Raw genomic sequence first — 22,126 nt, forward strand, 5'->3', positions numbered from 1 at the left:
TGAAAGGTTCCCAAAATGTGTTCATGTATAACCTGTGTTAAATCCATGTTAACAGGCTCAAACACGTACCACTACTTTTGGTAAATAGGTTTTTTATAAATGTATGGGACTTGTTTTTATATATTTAGTAAGAACCTTTTGAGCTCTCCAAATATGTGAAATCTGTAAAAGAGACATTTGTGTTGAAGCGATTTATTTAATTAGCTATACTGATTAATTTCAACACATGGATAGAGAAAAGCATACAAAATAATGTGCATGTATGACATAAAGTAATAGAGTGTGTAAATTAAAGTGTGAATATCATTTATTTTATTATATTAGAATTAACACTGCACATACATTTTCAATTTAAAATGTAAAATTCTAAATATTAATACCTGAACATCCTTTCCACATATTTCTATTTTCTCAGAGCATGGATTTACAAATGACTATTAGGCCTATATCTGATAAAGAAATGTGAATTAAAAATTTGTTACATTCTTAAAAGAGGAGAATTAACAAAATAAAAATTGAAGGTCTGTTTGAAAGATGTACTGAATGTTACTTAATCAGTAGTCGGGTATTGTTGTCTCCAAGCAACAACCTGAAAGAAAAAAAAGTGGCTTAATAAAATCCCTTAATTCAGTCAAAATGGAACAATATAGGAAATGTCTGATGTTAATGAGGATTTCAGTTCTTTCTAAGGAAATGCTTAGTAATCTCACCTGACTAATGCAGCAGCAATAAGGCCTCCAGTAAGGGGTCCCACCCAGTAGATCCAGTGGTGAGTCCAATAGTTGGTCAGCACTGCAGGACCAAGCACTCTTGCAGGATTCAGACACGCACCAGAAACATCACCCCTGAAGCCCACCGAAGATGTTAATCTCCAGACCACACACAGGAAATGATGTATCACATAAACAATGAACTCACCCCACGAGCACGTTAATAATGATTGTGCAGCCCACCAGAAATGGAACCAAAGGACTCTTGCTCTTGGCATTAACTGCACCCAGTAAGACCACCAGGGCAACTAGACACGTCATGGCAATCTCTCCAAACAATGCCTTCACAATATGGTCATCAGCCTTGAGAACCGTGAACGCCGCACCTTGAGCTTTTGCATATTTCTCATTTGAGGTCATTCCCTACAAAGAAATCCAAATCCATTGAAGTGTGACTGGTGGATTTAATGTTGCATGCAGAAATGGCTTGATGACACATGTATCTCACCTTGGCCATGACTGCACCAAGTAAACCTCCGCTAAGCTGAGAGATCAGGTACGGTGCCACCATTTTCAGCTCCATTCCACCACAGAAGTAGACGGCTACGGTGACTGACGGATTGAAATGAGAACCACTGTGTCAGGGGAAAAGATCATTGCATTATTCATCAATAAGCAGATGCTTTTTATCCAAAGCAACTCCCAGGACATGTTTAGTACTGGTAGAAACCCCTGGAGCAAACTGACCTGACTACATCAGTCAAGACACATCAACCCAAATGTGCAGGGTTTTCAAAGATGGTCCCTGGTGGTACTGCAGTGGGTCGGATTAATATTTATATATGTGTGTGTGTGTGTGTGTGTGTATATATCCACATTAAAGTATTACATTTGTAATTATAAATATAATATCAATTTAATATAACAAAAAATTATATGTATATAGCCTATATATATTGCATATAAAATATAATTTATATACACACATACAATTACATATACAATATTATATATATATACACACACACACACACACACACACACACATTAAAGTATTACATTTGTAAATATAAATATAATATAAATTTAATATAATAAAAAATGATATATACACGTATATAGCATATATATATATATATATACATATACATACATATACACACACATATATATATATATATATATATATATTCAATTTCTTATTTATTGAAATTGGAATATACATTTAGCCTAATACAAATTAAAAATATATTAAAAAAATATTTTATATACATATATATAATTTACATTTATTTATATATACAGAAATTGGTAATTTATGTTTATATATACAATTAATATAAAAATATAATTTGTAAATTATGTATTTTTAATAATGTATGTGTTTTGTAATAGATTTGTTATATTAGTAATAGTAAAATATATATGGAATGTTCTATGAAGAGAAGGGATGAAATGTTCATAACATAGTGATTAGCTTATATGTCTATCCAACATACATCCATGAGTACCAAAATACATTTCTTCTCACCTGATCTCTGCCATACATGCAATCAGTACCGCCACTGCGAGCCCATGAGCCAGCGCAGGCTGGAGTCTGCCGGCATCCTCCACGTTTTCAATCACAGACACACATCCGATGAACACAAAGAAGGTGGTCCCCACCAGCTCAGCCACACACGGCTGAAAGACCCGCTCAAATAGGTTCTGCTCTCTCGCAGTATGTTGTCCCACCTTATCCATCAGAGCTTTCTCCATGTTGTGAAGTTCCACTTTGTCTTCAGCCATTCTTTTCGAGGCACGTATGTCTCTCTGAGAGTCGTGTCCTAACATCTTAGAGGCCGTCAACTCATCGTTTAAATGTGAGTGTCAGAAAGCTGGCATTAAATTGCTCAATGAACTTTGAGGGCAATTGATGATTGAAAAGAGTAAGACTAATAATAAATGTAAAATGCTGACCAGTGGTAAAGAAAATAAGTTTAACCTGTGCTGCAGCATGTCCTGGTTACATGGATTACAAGCTCAGGTTTAGAAAATTACCTGACACAGTAACTTAATAATGGAAATGTATTTTCCCACCAAAAATAAAAATGAAAAGTTAAAGGTTAACCAAATAGTGGAGACTAAAAGTCAGTTACATTTGTAACTACTACTATTTTAGGTAAATAAATCCAAAGCTTACTCTGTAACAAAGAGTAAACATAAACTAATAGATCATATTTCATTGTGGCAAGAATATACTATATATATATATATATATATATATATATATATATATATATATATATATATATATATATATATATAATTTTTTTTTTATAAAAAAAATAATAATTTGATTTATTTTTACATGAAAAACCCTGAAAAGGCTAAAGGCCACTCAGCAGCATAAAAGTCTAATCAGTGGTTCCACTCATTTGTGTCACGGTTTGAAGGAAGGAAGACGGAGATCAAAGTTGTTCAAACACTTTCTTTAATAAGTGAAACTCGGGAACAGGTGAGACACGAACAATACCGGACACTGAACTGAAGACAGGCAGAACTTAAATACACAGTGATGATTAACGCAAACGGCAGGCAGCTGTGAGAAAGGTGATCAGTGTCCATGGTAACAGATTAGTGGCGGGAAACAGACAGGGAAACACAAGTGAGAAATGAAAACAAACTGAAAGTCTAATAACAGAACATAATGGTGACAATTTGCTCCCTAAAAAGTCCCACAAATCACAATAAAAACCAGGGAGCATCGGTGCTCACTGGTTGCATCCGAAATCGCATACTTATATAGGCAAAAAACAGTATGTGACAAAAGAAGTATGTCTGAATTCACAGTAGCCTATACTCATAAAAGAGTAGGCAAAAAGTCCCCGGATGACCTACTACTTCCAGTGAGATTCTGAAGTGTGCATTCAATGGACACTTTACTATCTCATGAGGCCACAGGAGAGGATTTATGAATGACAGTGAAGCGACGTATTATAACCTTTATTTTACCAGGAAAGAAGCACATTGAGATTAAGAATCGAGTGTATGCGATTTCGGACGCAGCGCCCGTGAGTGTTTAGCGTGTCATTTGGGACAGGGCCTCCAACAGACAGAAAAGTAAATCCATATAATATATTATCATATCATATCATATTATTATATTATCATATATATTTAAAAGCATCTTTTAAAGGCATCTTTAAAACATTTTCCCAAGAATCAACACACACATTAGAAGTTGGGGTATTGACAAGAGAGAGTGCCTTTAGTTTGAGTGGATTTATTATGGCAGATATTTTCCTTAAATAAGCCTCATTAAGTGAATTATCAGATGTGCAACCCACATTTAATATTTTATTATTATGATACTTTTTCTGTGGCCTGAACAGAATACAGAACGAACTTTAAATAGTTGAAAGTGAATGTGGACCCCAAACAACAGAAAATAAAATGGCATGCATTGGACTATGAGATCCCCATTTATTTCCACATATAAACTTTACGTATATTTATTAGGCCTATGAGAACAACTGCAAATGTGAAACTTATTAGCTTTGTCAGCTATTCCGCTTTGGACTGAGGATGGCGCTATTACAGAGGAAAATAAATAATGTGACTTCATTAATGCATGTCTTTAAAGGGCGTGAATTAGCCTATTGTTTGCATTTTACAATTACACTTTTTTGTGCAATAAACAAATTCAAGTTATCATTAATCTTAGCCAATAACATGATTATCATTTGGTTATTTGAACCAGAGTTTTAACCATCCAGTTTAATCAGACTCCTTCAGTCAAGAAGGTGTCATGTGTCACTGTGCTCCACAATAGGGAAGTGAACTGCACTTCCTATTTCCTCAGTGTTACTGCAGCCCACTGATTAAACCAGAGATTGAGAGGATGAGAAACGAAAGGAACACGCTTGACGCACGGTTTATAAATGAATACGAGCAGTAAATGACACAAACTCTCAACTTCGGATCCAGTTGAGCGCGCGCAATGGGAGCGTCGCGCGTGCGGGCGTTAGTTTGAAATAAACAGCGACATAAAAGTTTTATATGTTGGCGGGTGAAGAAGAATCAAGATGAAGAAGCAGTTCAACCGCATGAAACAGCTCGCCAACCAGACTGTTGGGAGGTTAGTGTGTTATATACGGATTATTTTGAATATTTCTACTCTGATTCGTGTTAAAAATGCACACTAAAGTTGGGAGTGTCACTGTATGCGCGTGCACAGAGCAAAAGGAAGGTCCGATGTGGTCAAAGTTATAAACTACACATGCTGTTTGGTCATACATTTTATTTTTCCATTCATTTGACAGTTTGACGTTATTGTGTAGACGTTTGGATTGTCTCCCATGTACAGTAGCCTACATTGCAGAACTGAGATTGAAACATTTTGGGCTTCTGTATTTTAGGGGCATATCTCTATTGGGACCATCAAACATCTATTTGACTGAAATAATACATGCAATTTAATATATGAATTGTATAAATGTAAATAAATTAACTTAATATAGGTGGTTGGATAATTCTGTATAGCCCTGTAGCAGCTATTAAGGGACATTTTAGGTAGCTATAAATTAGTACTGTGATTTTGCTCATTAAGCAATTGGGAAGCACCATTATATTGAAAAACTTAAAGATAATTATTTTCATTCTATGGACAATATAAAAATACTAGGCTATTTTGTCGCTCGCTTTATTCCTTTTCTTTGTCAATTTCAAAATAATGTTATGCTTAAGTGAATTAAGACATCACAACATAATGTACAGTATAAAATATGGATTTAAAATGAGTAGATAATAAAAAAGTTAAGATTGAGAAGGTTCCTGTTGTACAGGTTGGGACCATTATTATAGGCATTCGCTCTTAAAGTCACCATGAAATCAAAATTGACAGTTGTTTATTTAGGGAATATAGCAGTATTTATTATAAATTATTTATTTTTGAATTCATGTGCCCTCATAACCTTTAGTCAAAATAACTTCCCCCTCCCTCCATCTCTCCTCCTCTGATGTGTTTACTGGCGCAAGGGCGGAATCAACCTGTCACTCACACAAAATCAACCAATAGCAAACCACAAACATCCAATCAATTCCCCATGGACAAAATCAAGCCCCGCCCTACATTTGTTCTTGTTTGAGAAGCCGTTTGACGATATACTTCACAATGGGGAACTTCCATTTCATGCCGACTTTACATTAACATTTCATTTTTAATCTAATATCAAAAAGTAGTTGGAAATGAGTGCTCTTAATCAAATTAAATATAATTAAATATCAGCTGATAACCATATTAGCCTTTCCACCGTTGGGCCAAACCGTTGTCTTTGCTTAACCGTTCCGTTCCGTGCCGATCCGGTCCAGCCAGTCCGGATATGGTTTAATTTTCCACTGTGGGACTGATAACGGAGCTCTTTCGAATGTAATACAAATGCGTCAGTCGTTGTCTTAGTACGACAAGAGTTTACAGACGATGTGAGATGTAAGATCAGATATTTATTTTAATTGTATTATTAATTTGTGTTTACATCGCTCAAATAGCGAGCTTGGCCAGGTATGGAGTAACTGACAGCCAGGCAACAGACAAGTGACCAATCCTGGGCTGCGACGTCACTACACTCATTCTACCAGTACTGTTCGCCAACCGTGCAGAGAATTCAGGGCCGAGAACGGTTGATAATCCTGCCGCGCTCAACCAAGCTCAAGTGGAAACGTAACTGGAACCGTTCTTTGAACTGTTCAGCCTGACGGTGGAATAACCAAATAACCAGCTATTGATAACCAATGTTTTATATATGTTGTGCATCCCTAGCAATAATAAAATAATTAAATATCAGAGTTTTACATTTTTATGTTGAAAGTAGTTGCCAGGGCATTTTGATGCGGTTCCTAAGGGTTTCTACTATGTGTTGCTACATGGTTACTTACTGTTGCTTGCCTTTTTACTGCATACAGGAGCATTCTGTTGATCTCGGCGGAAACCAAGAAACAAACTCACTCAAACTCCAAGAGGAACTTTGAGTTGGCTTGACTGGTTTCCCTGCAGAGATCTTTCAAGGGCCTGTCAGAGAATGACCGAAGTTGCCTTCCCTTGCATATTTACTTGCACAGGGGTGAAAGGGTTATGTTAGGTCAAAATATCTTAGAAGCTTTTCATTATGTTCATATTGAGCTTTTTTTTTTTTTGCATAAACATTGACATTTCCATATTGTTTTTGCCAATACATTGTTTTTACAATGTCTTTATTTAGATTCACTCTTCATCTAAGAGTTAAACATCCCAGGCAGCTGGTAGATTCATCACTCGCTTGTCACAATCTATCAGAGCGTCTGATGCAGAATGCAGATCCGGGGTAATCCAGAGTCGGAGGTATAATAGTCGGGCCAGCTTTCATGGCGGCTTTCCAGGCCAGAGAGACGCCACGTTTCGATACAGTCGGTTAGGTTACGGCTCCATTTAGTTTGGCCTCTGCTGCAAAGAATACACTGTCAGAGATTTTACAATGCTTGAAATGCATTGGAATTGCTCTGTTTTCTGTGATTTATATAAAGTTTCTGATATTTATTTGAACTCTGATAACTTTTAGTCATTGTTATAGTAGGAGATATCCTGCGTCTTTAGTGAGACTTGAGCACAAAGGGATTTGTAGTGAAGTTTTAAACTGCGGTGCGTAACTTGCAAAATGCAAAAATCTAGTTGTAAATGTAATTGATTTTGTATCAGATGTGGCATAAAAATACACAACTGCATCCTAAACATTGTACTCTGAAAAACAAAAACAATTGTTGGTGCAGACAGCAAGGCTCTACTCATCAAAACTCTCCATTTAGATACAGGATACTTTTAAAACATGCTGATGAACATTGAATTTCCTTCTTTTCCTGAAACCAAAAACAGATGTTCAATGAGCTGGTCGGATGAAAATCATGGCAAGAGTCACTCTGTCTAAAGCTTTCTTATATGTCATTGAACAGTCATTTAAAGTTTTCTGGTCTTTAATAATGTTCTCAAAACATTATTTATACCATATTCATGAAAAAATAAAAAATCTAAAGCATTTTAGTTGGATGCCCATCTAACGTCTTTTTAAATGTTACTACTTGTTCAGAGAACTTTCAAAAGTAACATTCCCATTCAGAAATATTGTTTTCATAACTTAAAAGTTTTTCGTTTTTCGCGTAAAACCGCTGTATTGCTCATGCCAGGCCAGTAGTTGGCGAGGTCACTTTGTAAAGAAACACTTGACTGAACATGCATGCGCATGACGTCACCGTTTTCACAAATTCACGTTTTTGTAGTTTACGCGGAGACGATAACGGTATCGTTTTTCAAAAAACGTTTTCAGGCCCCCAAAACGCCTTCGTTGTGTAAATGAACGGCCAAAACACATAAAAAGTTCTCCGTTTTTAGTTGAAAAGGGTGTCATTTTGTTAGCTGGGAGTTCTGGGGCCTCATTTATAACCATTGCGTACGTACAAAACAAGCCCTGAAAGAGTAGTACGCCACTTCCGACGCATAAGTTGTGATTTATAAAAACAAACTTGACCGGAAAATTTGCGCACCTGCATGCAAACTCCCGTATGACCCGGAGCAGTTTGACGATAACTGTTAAACATGTTATTACGTGGATGAATATGCATATGATATGCATAGTAAAACTAGGCGTTGTAAGCTCCATATAATGGTTATTTAGGGGAGGAGATGCATATGCGCACAATCTTCCGCTGACTGGGATTTATAAAGGGAATTCAGCACAGGTACTGGCGTACGCACGGCTTTATAAGTCTGAATATTTTTGGGTTTCGGGCGCACGCACACTTCTAGTAAGGATCCTACGCACAGTTTTATAAATGAGACCCCTGGAGATTATAGTGCAAGCAGTTTTTAGTTTTGTTGGGTGACCAAATACCAACTAACAGAGATTTTAATCTTTTCAATTAAGCGTATTGCTTATTAAACCTCTTGTTTTGTTGGGTCAAAAGCTGCAACGGTCTGTTAGGGATAATGTAGAGCACCGTTTTGCAAGATTTCAGCTCCAGTGCAGTTGATCAGATGCTGTATTTACATTTAAGGTTTCAGATTCTGCTTCACTATGATCACAGAATCGAATACATTACTTATTATGATTCAGTTCACCTTGTACGAATCGGATTACTTAGAGATATTTACAGACTTCCAAGATCTGTTCCTTAAAGGACGTTTTGATGGGCTAAAGCTTAGATCTTCATAGATCTTTATAATAGTGTCTAAACATGTTAGTTGGGTGCCGGTCTGCTGTATTGTCAACGTGTGAAATGTTAGCCGTGGTATTTCTGGAGGTTGATACCCAACCCGATATGCATTGGCTGAACACAAGATCAATGCTAATTCAGTATTGATGGAAATCTAAAAATTCTCTCCCACATAATGTGAGGTCATTCTCAGCCTGTGTAACGGGATCTTGGGGATATTTTCTCTTGTTACATGACCAGTTTTGTGGCTTTTATCTAAGTTTTCTGTGCTGAATGTGGTTTGCTCTATTTTAGAAATAAAATGGTGTCTGTGACATTTAAAATTGATCTACTGAACCAAAAAAATCACCATGGTGCCCTTGAGAAAGGTCCTTATACCACGATGGATCGTTTGTGTGTCAGTTGGTGCCATCACATGAAAGTTGTAGACATAAATAACAGTTGCGCTGGTTGTGTGGTGTTAAAGATTCTATGTTTGGTTTTTTTACCCTAGTTCTGACTGATCTTCACTGCTGGCTCAGCAGTTTTAGCCTATTTTTTACAGTCTATGGTTTTAGCACATGGGAAAAAACACTCAGCCTTACAGCCAGTTTCTGAAGTAAAACTATCTGCTCCTAGTTTTTGAAGGCTAGCCATATGTACACCTTATTAACAGACATATTCATATTAATAGTATTATTATTCAAGAAAGGAATCTAAAACAAAAACTTTTACTTGTTGAAATCAAAACAACTTTAACTGAAATAAAATAAAATATTTAAAATATATATTTTATATCAGCTAGTTGACAAGGCAACATTTCCCATTTTCATTTAGTTTAACTTGATGTACTAAAAAACTAATCTGAAGTAAAAAATACAAACTATTCAAAAAAGATAAAAATGGCAAAAAAACACAACAAAATTATTAAAACTTTAACTGAAGTTAAAATGCTAAATATAAACATAAAATATAATTCAAAATATTAACAAAAACTATAAAATTATCTCAGTGAAAGTCAAATAAACTGATAATAATAAAATGCTTATTATTATTTAAATTAACTTGTGAGAAGCCAAAATGCAAAAATCGTATCTTATAATATAAGACATTTTCCTTTTTCTTGTTTGACACATAAACCTCAAAAAATGTTTGAGCAAAAAAAACAAAACCAATGGAACAATTCATTTCAAAATAAAAAACAAAATTTTGATTCGATGCTACTTCTCAAGTAAGTTTTTCTTACTTTAAGGATGTTTCGATATTTTTCCTGGAAAGATTAAAGGCCTGTTCACCCCAAGAACGATAACTATAACTATATTCGCGTCCACATCAGCAGACAATATTGTTTTGTTTATTATTAGGGCGCACTGCAGTTTTATCGTCTGCCGCTTTAAATGCTCTTCTTTAAAGCAGGATGGATTCTGATTGGCTGTCAGTGTTTTTATCGTTCCTAAGCTGGAGACAATCGGATTCCAACGATAGTTTCTCTGTAGTTACAATTATAGTTGTGATCTCTGCTATTCTTTTAAATGTAGAATTATTTTTAGATCTATATCGTTATCGACCTTGATGTGAACAAGCATCAAGCCTAAAGACTTTTTTTCAGTGTAAAGGGCATTTTCTTTTTTTAGCTGTGTTCAAAATAACACGCATAACTGTTACACATAACTTCATATAAATAAATGGAAATGCTATCACAGATCATGCCATGTGAAACGTTCAGATTGTACAATGTCAAACGTGGCATAATGTGTAATAGTTTTATGGTCTCTGTGTTTTATGGATATCCTACTCATTTTTTATGAAGCTCCGCCCTCTTCTGCTGACAAGAGTGTGTGAACCCTCCGAAGCCCCGCCCCCTTTTACTGCTGTTGCCATAACAAACAATGTGGAATGCAGAAAGCAGGAAGTGGATTTTTTTTTTTTTTCTTGTGAAGTGTGCCAAATCAACCGTTTGTTGACACACTTGGAAAAATAAATGATTTTCCATTTAGAATATTGAACTGCAATGGGTGTTTCGGATAATTTGTGTTTTTACATGTGGAGTGAAGGCTTCAAGGCTTATTCTTGTTTAGATTTTTTGGTTTGGCATCTTTTTATAGTGATACTGGCCTAACCTGCTTTCACAGTCAAGCTGAAGAACTTAAAAAAGCATTGCTCGTTATGTAGTCTGTTCTTATAACCAAACACTTTTTCCTTTCTTTTGTTCACAGAGCAGAGAAGACAGAAGTACTGAGTGACGACCTTCTTATGGTGACTATTTTCTCCCTCCATGACTTTATCACAACCGTGAAAGACTGCACAAATCATCTAGCATTCCAGTGTGATTTTACTATTATTTGTATTTCATTATTTCATTTTATTCATATTTTAAATTAGCTTTTATTTTTACATTTTCAGCTTCCATTTTAATTCCAAATACATTTTTAATTATTTAGTTTTTGCCACTTTTTAGGTGTTGTTTTTTAAATGTCACTTTTTAGGTTTAATTTATTTTAATTTCATTTTTAGTTTTAGTTGGTAACATTTTTAAATGTCATTTAATGTTTCATCTAACAAATACATTTAATTGTATTTCAGCTTTATTTCAATGAACAAAAAAGTTTTTAATAGCTTTAGTTAACGATAATAATCCTGGAAGCGACTACATTATTACTTTGGCCAAATGTAGACACTAAGCATTACTTTAGAAAGCATTTATCATGTTTTATTTTATGTCTCTCTTGAATACCTGATTCTGATTGGTCTATCGCCACATTGGCCGGTCAAATATTTTTGTATACTACTGTATATAATGGTGTATAATATATATATATATATATAATTAACCAATGTCTCTAGCACATGTCATTTGATGTCTCTCATGTTACTCCACAGACTTTTTTCTCACATATAATCTCAAATCAATATTTATGTATTGGTATTTTAATATTTATGTCCATTTATTCGGTGAGTAGTTGTGCAATAAGCAGGATAATGTACAGCCAACCAGTCATTTATGGCAAAACAAATGCTTTTGGAGTGAAACAATACTATATTTTGTGATATAGACCATCTGACTGTACATTATCCCTTACATATCTTCTGTATGTATTCATATGATATCAATATTGAACATATATGAATGAATATTAAGACAGATATTGCGCTCTAGCATGACATAAGCTCTTATTCAGTGTTAATGGGGGGATTCCCGGGTGTGTGTCTTTTGCTTTCAGTAATAGAAATACTATCTGAGTTGAACTTTGATTGTTAACATTCATCATCTTCTTTCCCACAATCTCTCGTCCTTCACACCCCTCCCACTCCTTTTTTTTCCTGGCATCTTGCAGATAGCAGAAAAGCAACTGACTGTCTGAGACTAATTGATCTTATTTAGGCATTTCTAACGTCACAAGGGCCATGTTTGCACGAGTATGCACGCAGCTACGGCTGTTATGAACAAAAAGTAGCCTGAAATAGCTCGAAAAGCACCAAGCGCTAGCAGCTTTGTGATAGCGTATGTAGACGCGGGTCGTTATGATGTTAATTTCAATATACTGCATGACAGCCATAATCTTCCAAAGCAAACACTCACTCTAAAAACAAAACAAATCAGTCTAATGTCACTACCTCATTGTTGAAAAAGCCTCTCATGTTCAGACATGCCTGTGCACAACTGAAAGGGAAATCATTGAGACTCGACGGACTCTCGCCAGAGCTTTATATGCTGCTCCTTCACCTTCATTCATGCATTCCATGTCCAAGGGTCAAAGTTTAACTGCCTGGTTGCTCTAAGTCTTGCAGGAGGGAAAAGGAACATGATAATGGGCCATAAACTCCCTCTTGAAATGACTCAGACGGAGTGGTTTGGAATGTTTCCTGGGTTTTGAAGGTCTGCCAGATTAAAAGGCAGTGGTGTTGGCAGACGGCCCGTTAGAGCTGGTTTCCCTGGTCGTGGTTGGAGTTCTTGAGATCCAGCGTTGGGGAGTAACACTGTGAACTGCTCTATATTTTTCAGTTGCTGGTTTCAAAACAAAAATGAGCTGCTTTTTTCGACCAAAGTTAGCAGTGTAGCTTCACTAAACGCTGTTTTTATGACACATTGTATTGCATAAACAGCTCTACAACGGATAGTACTAAAGCAATAATCATACACTCATCTAAAATATATTTTCTCTCTTATACAGTATTGGAATGTCCCTTTTCATTTTAGTTTGGATGATTCATGCAAATGAACTGGTCAAAAGAAGATTCATAGATTAATTCCATTACGTCTCTGCTTTGCATTTTATGTCTTGTTTTGTAGCAAAAATTTTTAAAAGTCCCCTTTACATGTTTATATGTTTGTTTATGGGGTCTGCTACTAGAATAAGTTTACATCATTTAATGTTCAAGAAACGTATAATTTTTCTTATAATTTACATTGTTGCAGCACCTGTTTTCACCCTCTGACTGAACGCTCTGTTTTAGTTTCGATTTCTTTAAAACCCGCCTTCTGACAAGTGCAGTCTGTTCTGATTGGTCAGCCAGCCAGCCCCAGTCTGTTGTGATTGGTCTGCCGCTTAGAGCGTGTCGGAAATGTAACACCCGTTACCATAACCTGCGAGTATCATCTTTGGAAGCTTCCTGAGGCGCTGTAAATACTATAACTACGCTAAATATGGTGTCCGTATATGGTCCGATAATGACAGTCAAGAAGAACAAGCTGATAAATCCAGAACCACCTTCGCAAGCACAACATTGTAATGTAAAAAAGCATATGGGTTCTCTTTAAAATACTGTGTTTTTTGGTATGCAGTTTCACACTATGCAGTTTCCGTTTTTCTCAAACAGCGCCCCCTAGAGTCGCTGTGGAGTACTTGTATTTAACGTTACTGTCGTAAATAGCACTCACGCAGAGCCGTCTTCGCTTTCTTCGTCGACTCTGCCATGATTCACGTCTGAAATGCGTGCTAGTGTTTTCCATAGAGGCTGCTTCATATGTTGTTGATGTATGTGACGTCGTGCCGTAAAGCAAGTCGTGATTCTCCCGAGATTTGTTGGGGCGCCACTCTCAAACTTGTATTGCTGTTTTTGCCAGCGGCGTCCTCCCCCCTGCTTTGTTATCGGGATGATTCGCCCTACTACGAGTTCATTTACCATCAAAATTATTTCGAAGCTGTTATATTAAGGCGAGACACTGCCAAAAACATCGTTTTTTTTTTTTTTACTGGTCAATTTTGAGATTTGGGGATATTTGTCTTCAATAACATGTCTTCTTTTAGACTTGTGGTGAAAAAAAGTCCGAAATACACATTTAGGTCTTTATTTTACTACACTTTGTCTGTTTGCGTCTGTAGATTTCTCATAAATTCAACAAAAGTTGGCGTTCTTAATCAACATGCTGCTCCGCGATCGCTGTCTGCTCCCTGTCATCAGAAGCACCGTTAGGAAGCTCTCTCTCTCCTGTACAATGCTGTCAGATCCAAATATGGTCATTTCCTTTTTATCAGCAACCAATCGTGAAAGTAAAAGGGCTGAATGCGCAATCTCATTGGCTGATGATAAATCTTTAAAGGCCGTTTTCTCAAAATGACTTTTCTCTCATTCTCCAAGTCCGAAATCTCCACTTGAGTAGCACCTATATACACCAAACTTTCCAGTCTTGTACCTAGTTATATTATGAAGACATTTACAGAGGGATTTGTAAATATATTATTCCTAGCCTGATTTATATAACATTTTGTTCCAAAAAACATGGCAACATTTTTTTTTTTTAAGGCTATTGACAGTATTTTCTGATTTACAGGATAACAAAAGTAGATATCCATAAATCCCTCTGTAATTTTTTTCCCATCTAATATGTGAACAATGAAAAAATTATTTTTAACCTGGCTTTATCCAATACTCAGATATGCAAATTAGCGCATATTTAATTAGATATAGCCTAATTTGCATATTTAAACATTAAACTACAGAAAACTTGTAATACATTTTTTTCTCATCTTAATGTAGGTAATCAACTGGGAAAGTTTCATGGTGATATCTGCTAGCTAAAAATGTTACCCTATTCACCTGTAGTGTCTCACCTTAAGGTACAAATCTTGCATAGTGTGCCTTTAAGTCATCCATTATTGCAAAAAATAAGAGATCATTTATATCTGATTAAATATCATCTATTATGTATGTTAGTGATAGGCCTATACATTGTCCCCTTAAATGGCTTCAATGTGGTCATTAGTAGGTTGCAGTGTATCCGACTACTCATTTAACAGAATAGCTTGACCGTAGTTTAAATTATGAGCAGCTTGACTAACGGCCGTTTCAAAGTCTTTGAGGTATTGAGTCACTCTCAGTAAGTGTGTTTCGACCCCTGCTGGATGAGTTGCGGCCACAGGTCGGTGTGGCCTCGTCATCATTTCCTGTTTGTCTCGTTTGCTTTGCTTGGAACTGTGGGGCTCTGATCCGAACATCTGTACTGCAGCTCTTTTCCTCTTAGTTCTTCCCTTTTCCTCATTCCATGTACAAACCTGTATCTGAACACTGATAACTGGTTGATGGGAAATGAGTGGAATGTTACATTTAATATGCAATTTTTAGCAGGAACCATTTTTAAGATGTATGTGTGTGTGTGCATGCCAAGATCAAAAATACTGAACAAACTTTAATTTTGTAAAATATTATTACAATTTACTATTAAACAACGGTTTTCCATTGTAATATATTAAAATGTAATTTATTTCTGACTGTGATGGTAAAGCTGAATTTTCAGCATCATTACTCCAGTCTTCAGTGTCACATGATCCTTCAGAAATCCTTTTTAACATTTCTTATTATTACCGATTTTAAAAATGGCTATCCTGCTTAATATTTTAATATTTGTTGAAACAGATCATTTAATTAATTAAATTCTAAGTATTAAGTATTACTGACCCCCAAAGTTTTTACCTATGTATATGTGTGTGTGTATGTATGTATGCATGTATGTATATATATATATATATATATATATATATTAAATTGAGACAATATTAAGAATAGTTAATGCAATAGGTATCATATTTTTTACAGCATTTATTTCTCTAGGTTGTTCTCATAAATATTCTATTGTTAATCGTTTTTAATTATTGTTTATTCAGAATGCATTCAATTAAATAGTTAAATTAAATGTTAGTTTATGCTAACGTATAATAGTGTGTGTGATGAGGTAGAGATTAGCTAATGTTAACTTGTAGAACCTTGTGTAAAGTGTTACCAGATCGTTGTTGTTTTCTTTGTTCTGCACTGTTGCAAGCTGTCCTGTACAAACTGTGACTTGATTGTGAAAACAGCTTTAATTCGTTGCCCATGTTTGCAGCATAGTATGATTGGCATGATTCCTTTAGTGAATGAGACGCTAAAACAACACAGGCAGTGTGCAAAATAAACGGTGCGATTCTAGGTCTAAATGTAGGTTGCATATATCGGTTGTTTTCTATGCAGAGAGACTTCTGAATCGGCTGTCTTTGTGGTGAGCTTTTATAGAAATGGGTTTGAGTTGCAAACAGAAGCAGCGTGACTGAGATGCTGAAAGGAGCAGTCATCTCACACGAAGGGTTTCAGTTCCACCCCGACTGTCTGAAGTTATTTAAGGGGCTGTCAGGCACACTTTGAGGATTCGCCTCTTATACACGTGAGAATGAGAGAAAAGAAAAAGTCTCTGCAAGAAAACACTCAGCCAGTTTGGCAGCTTTCTGTTCCTGAAAACAGAGAAGAGAAGAGAGATGTCTCTGCAAGATGGAGGGGAAGTTGCTTTGATTAAAGATTGTGAGGACACAAATAAAAAAGAAAGAAAGAAAGATGTGCATGGATAATCAATTATAATAAATACTGCAATTTCTGTTTTTTGTCCGTTTAGATTTTATGGTGAATTTAAAGGTGTTGGTTTAAATGGTTGGTGTATTGTTTTTTCCCAAATAGGTTTCCCCAAAACTTCAATGGTTGGACAAACAGACTTATGCCATTGGTTGAGCTGACATTGCAGTATCGGGCTGATAGGGATGATCAGATATTTTAATAGTGGCACAGTTTTTCATTTACAGGAAATTCAGCCTACAATTGGCTGACTTATAGTTGTCTCTTATTGTTAAGATTTAAAAATACATATCACCTCTGCACACAGAGCTCAGGGTTTGAGGAAGAATAGAACCAGATCAGATAGAAGGTAGGAGGTGTGAACTGAAATGACATTTGACAGAGTTTTTCTCATATTGAAAGATGTAGGCAAACAGCCAGCTTGTCTCTAAACTCCAGCCATTTGTATGTGCTAAAGTGCACACTTTGCTGGCGCAGTGCAGACATTTTTCTTGCCTGGTTCCTCATGTTCACTGTAACTTTAATTCTTTAACCATATTGTCCACTTTAAAAGCTTTTCCAGTCCAGGCTCCGCTGTAGCTACTGTTTATGACTGCAGGTCAAAAACATAAACTGATGGCCAACTCAATGAAAAAAACAACTAGAAAGCACCATTTTTCTGGAGATGACCATACTTTTCATAACAGATGCACAAAAGATTTTTGTTAAGTGCCCCTATTATGCTATTTTTAAAGTTTCTAATTGGTCTGCTACAATAGGTTTACATTCATCAAAGGTAAAAAAAACACATTGATTTTCCATTATATAAATTGTGGCATCATCTATTTTCTCACAGTGTCTGAATCCGAAATGGTTTGATAAAGGATTTAGTCTCTCTAAACCCCTATGTCCCAAGAGCCTACTCTGCTCTGATTGGTCAGATCTGTTGCACAGTCTCTTGTGATTGGTCTACTCTGCACTGATTGGTCAGATCTGTTTCCCAGTCTGTTGTGATTGGTCTACTCTGCTCTGATTGGTCAGATCTGTTTCCCAGTCTGTTGTGATTGGTCTACTCTGCTCTGATTGGTCAGATCTGTTGCACAGTCTGTTGTGATTGGTCTACTCTGCTCTGATTGGTCAGATCTGTTGCACAGTCTGTTGTGATTGGTCTACTCTGCTCTGATTGGTCAGATCTGTTTCCCAGTCTGTTGTGATTGGTCTACTCTGCTCTGATTGGTCAGATCTGTTTCCCAGTCTGTTGTGATTGGTCTACTCTGCTCTGATTGCTCAGATCTGTCTCCCAGTCTGTTGTGATTGGTCTACTCTGCTTAGATTGGTCAGATGACCCAGTCTGTTGTGATTGGTCTACTCTGCTCTGATTGGTCAGATCTGTTGTGATTGGTCTACTGCTTACAGCACGTGCTGGAAACGAAATGCCGATTACCATATCTGGATTTCAATTCTACCTCAGCACTTGATACATAGTGATATGAACAGTGACAATGGTTTTGGTTTTATTATATCAGTTTGAGCGCGAGTCCTCATCCTTTGGAAGTGCAGCATAGTGCACTTGCTTTTGAACAAATCAGCGTCTTCTCGACATGTCGACAACACAAACCAAACTCTTTCAGGCCTCAGCTACAACTACAGTGTTTGAGGGTCAAAGTAGGCAATGTTTACAAAACTACATACAGTAGGTTCAAGGCAAGCAGAAACTGAGACTGGAATGACTAACAACTCGTTTCAGGTCGTTCAGATTCGGTTCTTTCTTTTGGGAGAAAATAACTCCATTTATCGTGCAGTTTGATCTTTGAAACTTTGCAGACCTTTTACATTCACAAACAGCTACAGTATATTACTCAACTACATGAAAGGTAATATCTGAAAAAGCATAACGGGGCACTTAAAAATAATTAATGCTTGTATTCAACAAGGATGCATGAAATCAATTAAAAGTGATACTAAAGACATTTATAATATTACTAAAGATTCTGTTCTTTCTATTAATCGAATCCTGAGGAAAATATTAAACAGAACAACTACTTTCAAAATTGATAATAGTCAGAAATGTTTCTTGAGCATCAAATCCTCATATTAGAATGATTTCTGAAGGATCATGTGAAGACTGGAGTAATGATGCTGAAAATTCAGCTCTGACATCACCGCTTTGCCAGAATCACAGTCCAGATGAAGTGACTGAACAGGCTTTTTGCACATTTATAAGAACAGGAAACTGAAGGGTGGTGGTGTACAAGACCCACAATACTTTGCAAAGACTCAAGTGGTAAGCATTACAGGAAATGCAGAACAGGTGTGCATGTAACCATGATAATGGAACATTGGTGAATGGAACTTTTGATGATGGAACTGGGAACTACTGAAGTCCCAATACATTTTTAATTTGAATCAAATGTGTGCATTAATACAGATTGAGCGGCGCCTGGAAAATATGCGATTGGTCTCCCATAATGCACACAAGAAGATGACCATGTGTCTGCAGGGTAACGTGGGCACGGATGCGGAGAAGAGACATGTAAGTAACAGCTGCTTTTATATTTTCAAATGCCTCCATAGTACACACTTCTGAATTGTTGTTGTTATTCTCTTAGAAAAAGCTTCCTCTTACGGCCCTTTCACAATCCATGGTGGATGGAGGGAATCAGCTCGGAGAAGAGTCTTTTATTGGGTGAGTTTATGACCTCTTTGACTGACAAAACCATCCGCCTGATCTGTGATTCATACTCATAATGAGAAAACTTTGAATGTGACCAAACATCCCTGAGTCATCTGTTTTTTCAGGCAGGAGGTTCATTTATGGTCATGATCTGTGAAAATACAGAGTGGAAGCATCATGATTATCCAACAATATTTGTTATCCCAGTAAAATGCATAATAGTCGGGTGTAAAATGCTAAATTATTATTGTTCATGATGGAAAATGTGACCTCATGCTGCTTGACTATGATTGGTTCATACTGTTTTTAGCAAGAGTAAATTGTTTTTGAATTATGCTAGATTTGTTTGATATTATTTTAAGGAATATTTTTGTCCATATCGCCCAGCCCTATTATTTAGCATCGGTTAATCCAAGCAACCAGGCAGCATGATGTTAAGCATGTTTGTGTCTACAGGAAGATGATGGAAGTCTGTGGAGAAGCTGAAAACAAACTAGCCTTTGAGCAGAGCCAACATGAAGTTCAGCTGGAGAGAGATATTCTAGACCCTCTCAACCAGCTAGCAGAGGTACGTAACGCCAAAGACCTGCAAAATAACCTGATTTTTTAAACAGGCAATGTAGGTTATATCTCTATTTTTGTGCTTGAAGGTGGATATTCCTAACATCCTGAAGCAGAGGAAACATTTAGCCAAGCTTGTGTTGGATTTTGATTCTGCGAAAGCCAGGTGTGTAGATGGCGTACTACTGTTCAAAAGTTTGGGTTCAGTTTTTGTTTTTATAACACTTTTATTCAGCACGGATGCATTAAATTGATCAAAAGTGATAGTAAAGACATGATTAATGTTATAAAATATTTCTATTAAAAAAAAATGCTGTTCTTTCATGTCATGAGTCATGAAAAATTGTAACACAAAATAATATTAAGCATTGATATTGATAATAGTAAGATTATATTAAGAATATTAAGCATTGATTTTGATAATAGTGCAACTGTCGGGTTCTGGAAGTAATAAGGAAATTGATTTTGAACGATAACTTATAAACCTTTAAAAACAGCCTTACTGTGAAAAACTACATTACCCATGATGCTGTACAGAAAATTACACCAATCAGAGAGTCTTTTTATCAGATTTTCAAATATGTTTTTGCTTCAAATCAACGTTTGTTGTGTTGTAAATCACCTTGTTGCTGATTGGCTTGGTTCATGGCTTATAACGCTTTAATGAAGACTTTTTAAAAATCTAAATGAATGGAAAAAATACTTCTGGAACCAACGCCACAGAAAAGGGGGATGGGCGCTAATGCAGACTTCTGCAAACAATGCCGGAACCAATGTCACTGTCGTAAAAAACAAATCTTGAGCATCAAATCATCATATTAGAAGGATTTTCTGAAGGATCATGTGACATTGAAGACCGGAGTAATGATGCTAAAAATACAGCTTTGATCACAGGAATAAATAACATTTTAAAATATATTAGAATAGAAAACAGTTATTTTAAATAGTAATAATATTACTGTTTTTACTGTAGTTTTTATCAAATAAATGCAGCCTTGGTGAGCAAAAGACTCCTTTGAATAACATTAAAAAAAAATCTTACCGACCCCAAACTTTTGAATGGTTGTGTAAATGAATGACACTATAACCACACCAGCGTCTGCTGATTATCTTCCGTTGCTTTGAGATATTTGATGAAATTGCAATGCAAATTGCTTGGAATAATAGAGAAAACACTTTAAACTCCTGTAATACAGGTATCACCAGGCCTCAAAGGCATTTCCGTCAGCTGCAAATACTCAAGCAATGGCTGCCAAAATTGACACACTTAAGGAGGAGATGGATGAAGCTCAGAACAAAATGGAAATATGCAAGGTATGAGTCAGATTTTTTTGAGGTGTCTGGGTGACCTTAGGTAGCACATTGACCCTAGTCTGATCTTGTTTTGTCTTTAGGATCAACTAGCAGCTGAAATGTACAACTTTTCCTCCAAGGAAGGAGAATATGCACGCTATTATGTGTTGGTAAGTCATTTCTATGAGCTTTACGGGAGCTTGAACCACACAAGAAAAATGATGTCTGATAAAGGTCGAATTTATACAGGAATAATAAATTTAACTTGCATATTTATCAGTTGGAAACTGGTCAAAGTTCAGTGGTATCAAATACTTTAGATAAAAAAAAAAAAAAGACATGGAGAGGCGTTTCAAAGATGGCCGCCGACTGAAATGACTTGCCTGAAAGGGTTTTTTGTGTTATTCATAGATCTTCTTACTGTATGCTAGTAGTTAGCATGTCTAACCAGTGGAGTCAATTTAACTGTGCAATATTTTACAGTATATAGCCAGTTAGTAGATTAAAGGTCATTTAGTCACAAACTTGACTTCTCTCAAAACAAAAATAAAAAAGTGAGGCTTGTTTTTGTCTTGACAGTTGTTAGAAGCTCAAGCTGAATACCACAGAAGAGCCTTGGCGTCCATCGAGAGCGTCCTGCCCACCATACAGTCACAGCAAGGTGTGATATTTACTCTTCACTTCCTGGACAGAGCATTGGCTGGATAAATGTTTCATATGAATCACTCACCGCACTTATGAAATCGTGGCCTTATTAAAGGGTTAGGTCACCCATAAATAAAAATTCTGTCATTAATTATTCACCCTCATGTCGTTCCAAACGTGTAAGACCTTCAGAACGCAAATTAAGATCTTTTTTAGTGAATCATTTGAGAGATTTCTGTCTCTCCAT

At 36.1% G+C, this 22,126-nt stretch overlaps 2 protein-coding genes across 3 annotated transcripts in view; one reads left to right on the forward strand and one right to left on the reverse strand.

Annotated features, from left to right (window-relative positions):
* Positions 1-706: 706 nt before the first annotated feature.
* aqp8b (aquaporin 8b) lies at positions 707-2,543 on the reverse strand (the record flags this gene model as incomplete). The annotated part of the gene is made up of 4 exons (XM_084421947.1): positions 707-845; positions 919-1,133; positions 1,219-1,345; positions 2,242-2,543. 4 exons carry the CDS (start codon positions 2,541-2,543, stop codon positions 707-709), a joined length of 783 nt encoding a protein of 260 aa, XP_084278073.1.
* A 1,973-nt stretch (positions 2,544-4,516) lies between these two features.
* Positions 4,517-22,126, forward strand: part of arhgap17b (Rho GTPase activating protein 17b) — a 35,591-nt gene continuing 17,981 nt past the window's right edge. For both annotated transcript variants that reach the window (XM_084406329.1, XM_084406330.1), the window contains exons 1-9: positions 4,517-4,830; positions 11,126-11,165; positions 19,135-19,239; positions 19,316-19,392; positions 19,837-19,948; positions 20,031-20,107; positions 21,138-21,255; positions 21,336-21,404; positions 21,814-21,895. In XM_084406329.1, the coding sequence (XP_084262455.1) occupies positions 4,778-4,830; positions 11,126-11,165; positions 19,135-19,239; positions 19,316-19,392; positions 19,837-19,948; positions 20,031-20,107; positions 21,138-21,255; positions 21,336-21,404; positions 21,814-21,895 (733 nt within the window). In that variant the 5' untranslated portion in view covers positions 4,517-4,777. The remainder of the gene's footprint in view (positions 4,831-11,125; positions 11,166-19,134; positions 19,240-19,315; positions 19,393-19,836; positions 19,949-20,030; positions 20,108-21,137; positions 21,256-21,335; positions 21,405-21,813; positions 21,896-22,126) is intronic.

The sequence above is a fragment of the Rutilus rutilus genome, assembly GCF_951802725.1.
Source record: "Rutilus rutilus genome assembly, chromosome: 1".
NCBI lineage: Eukaryota > Metazoa > Chordata > Actinopteri > Cypriniformes > Leuciscidae > Rutilus > Rutilus rutilus.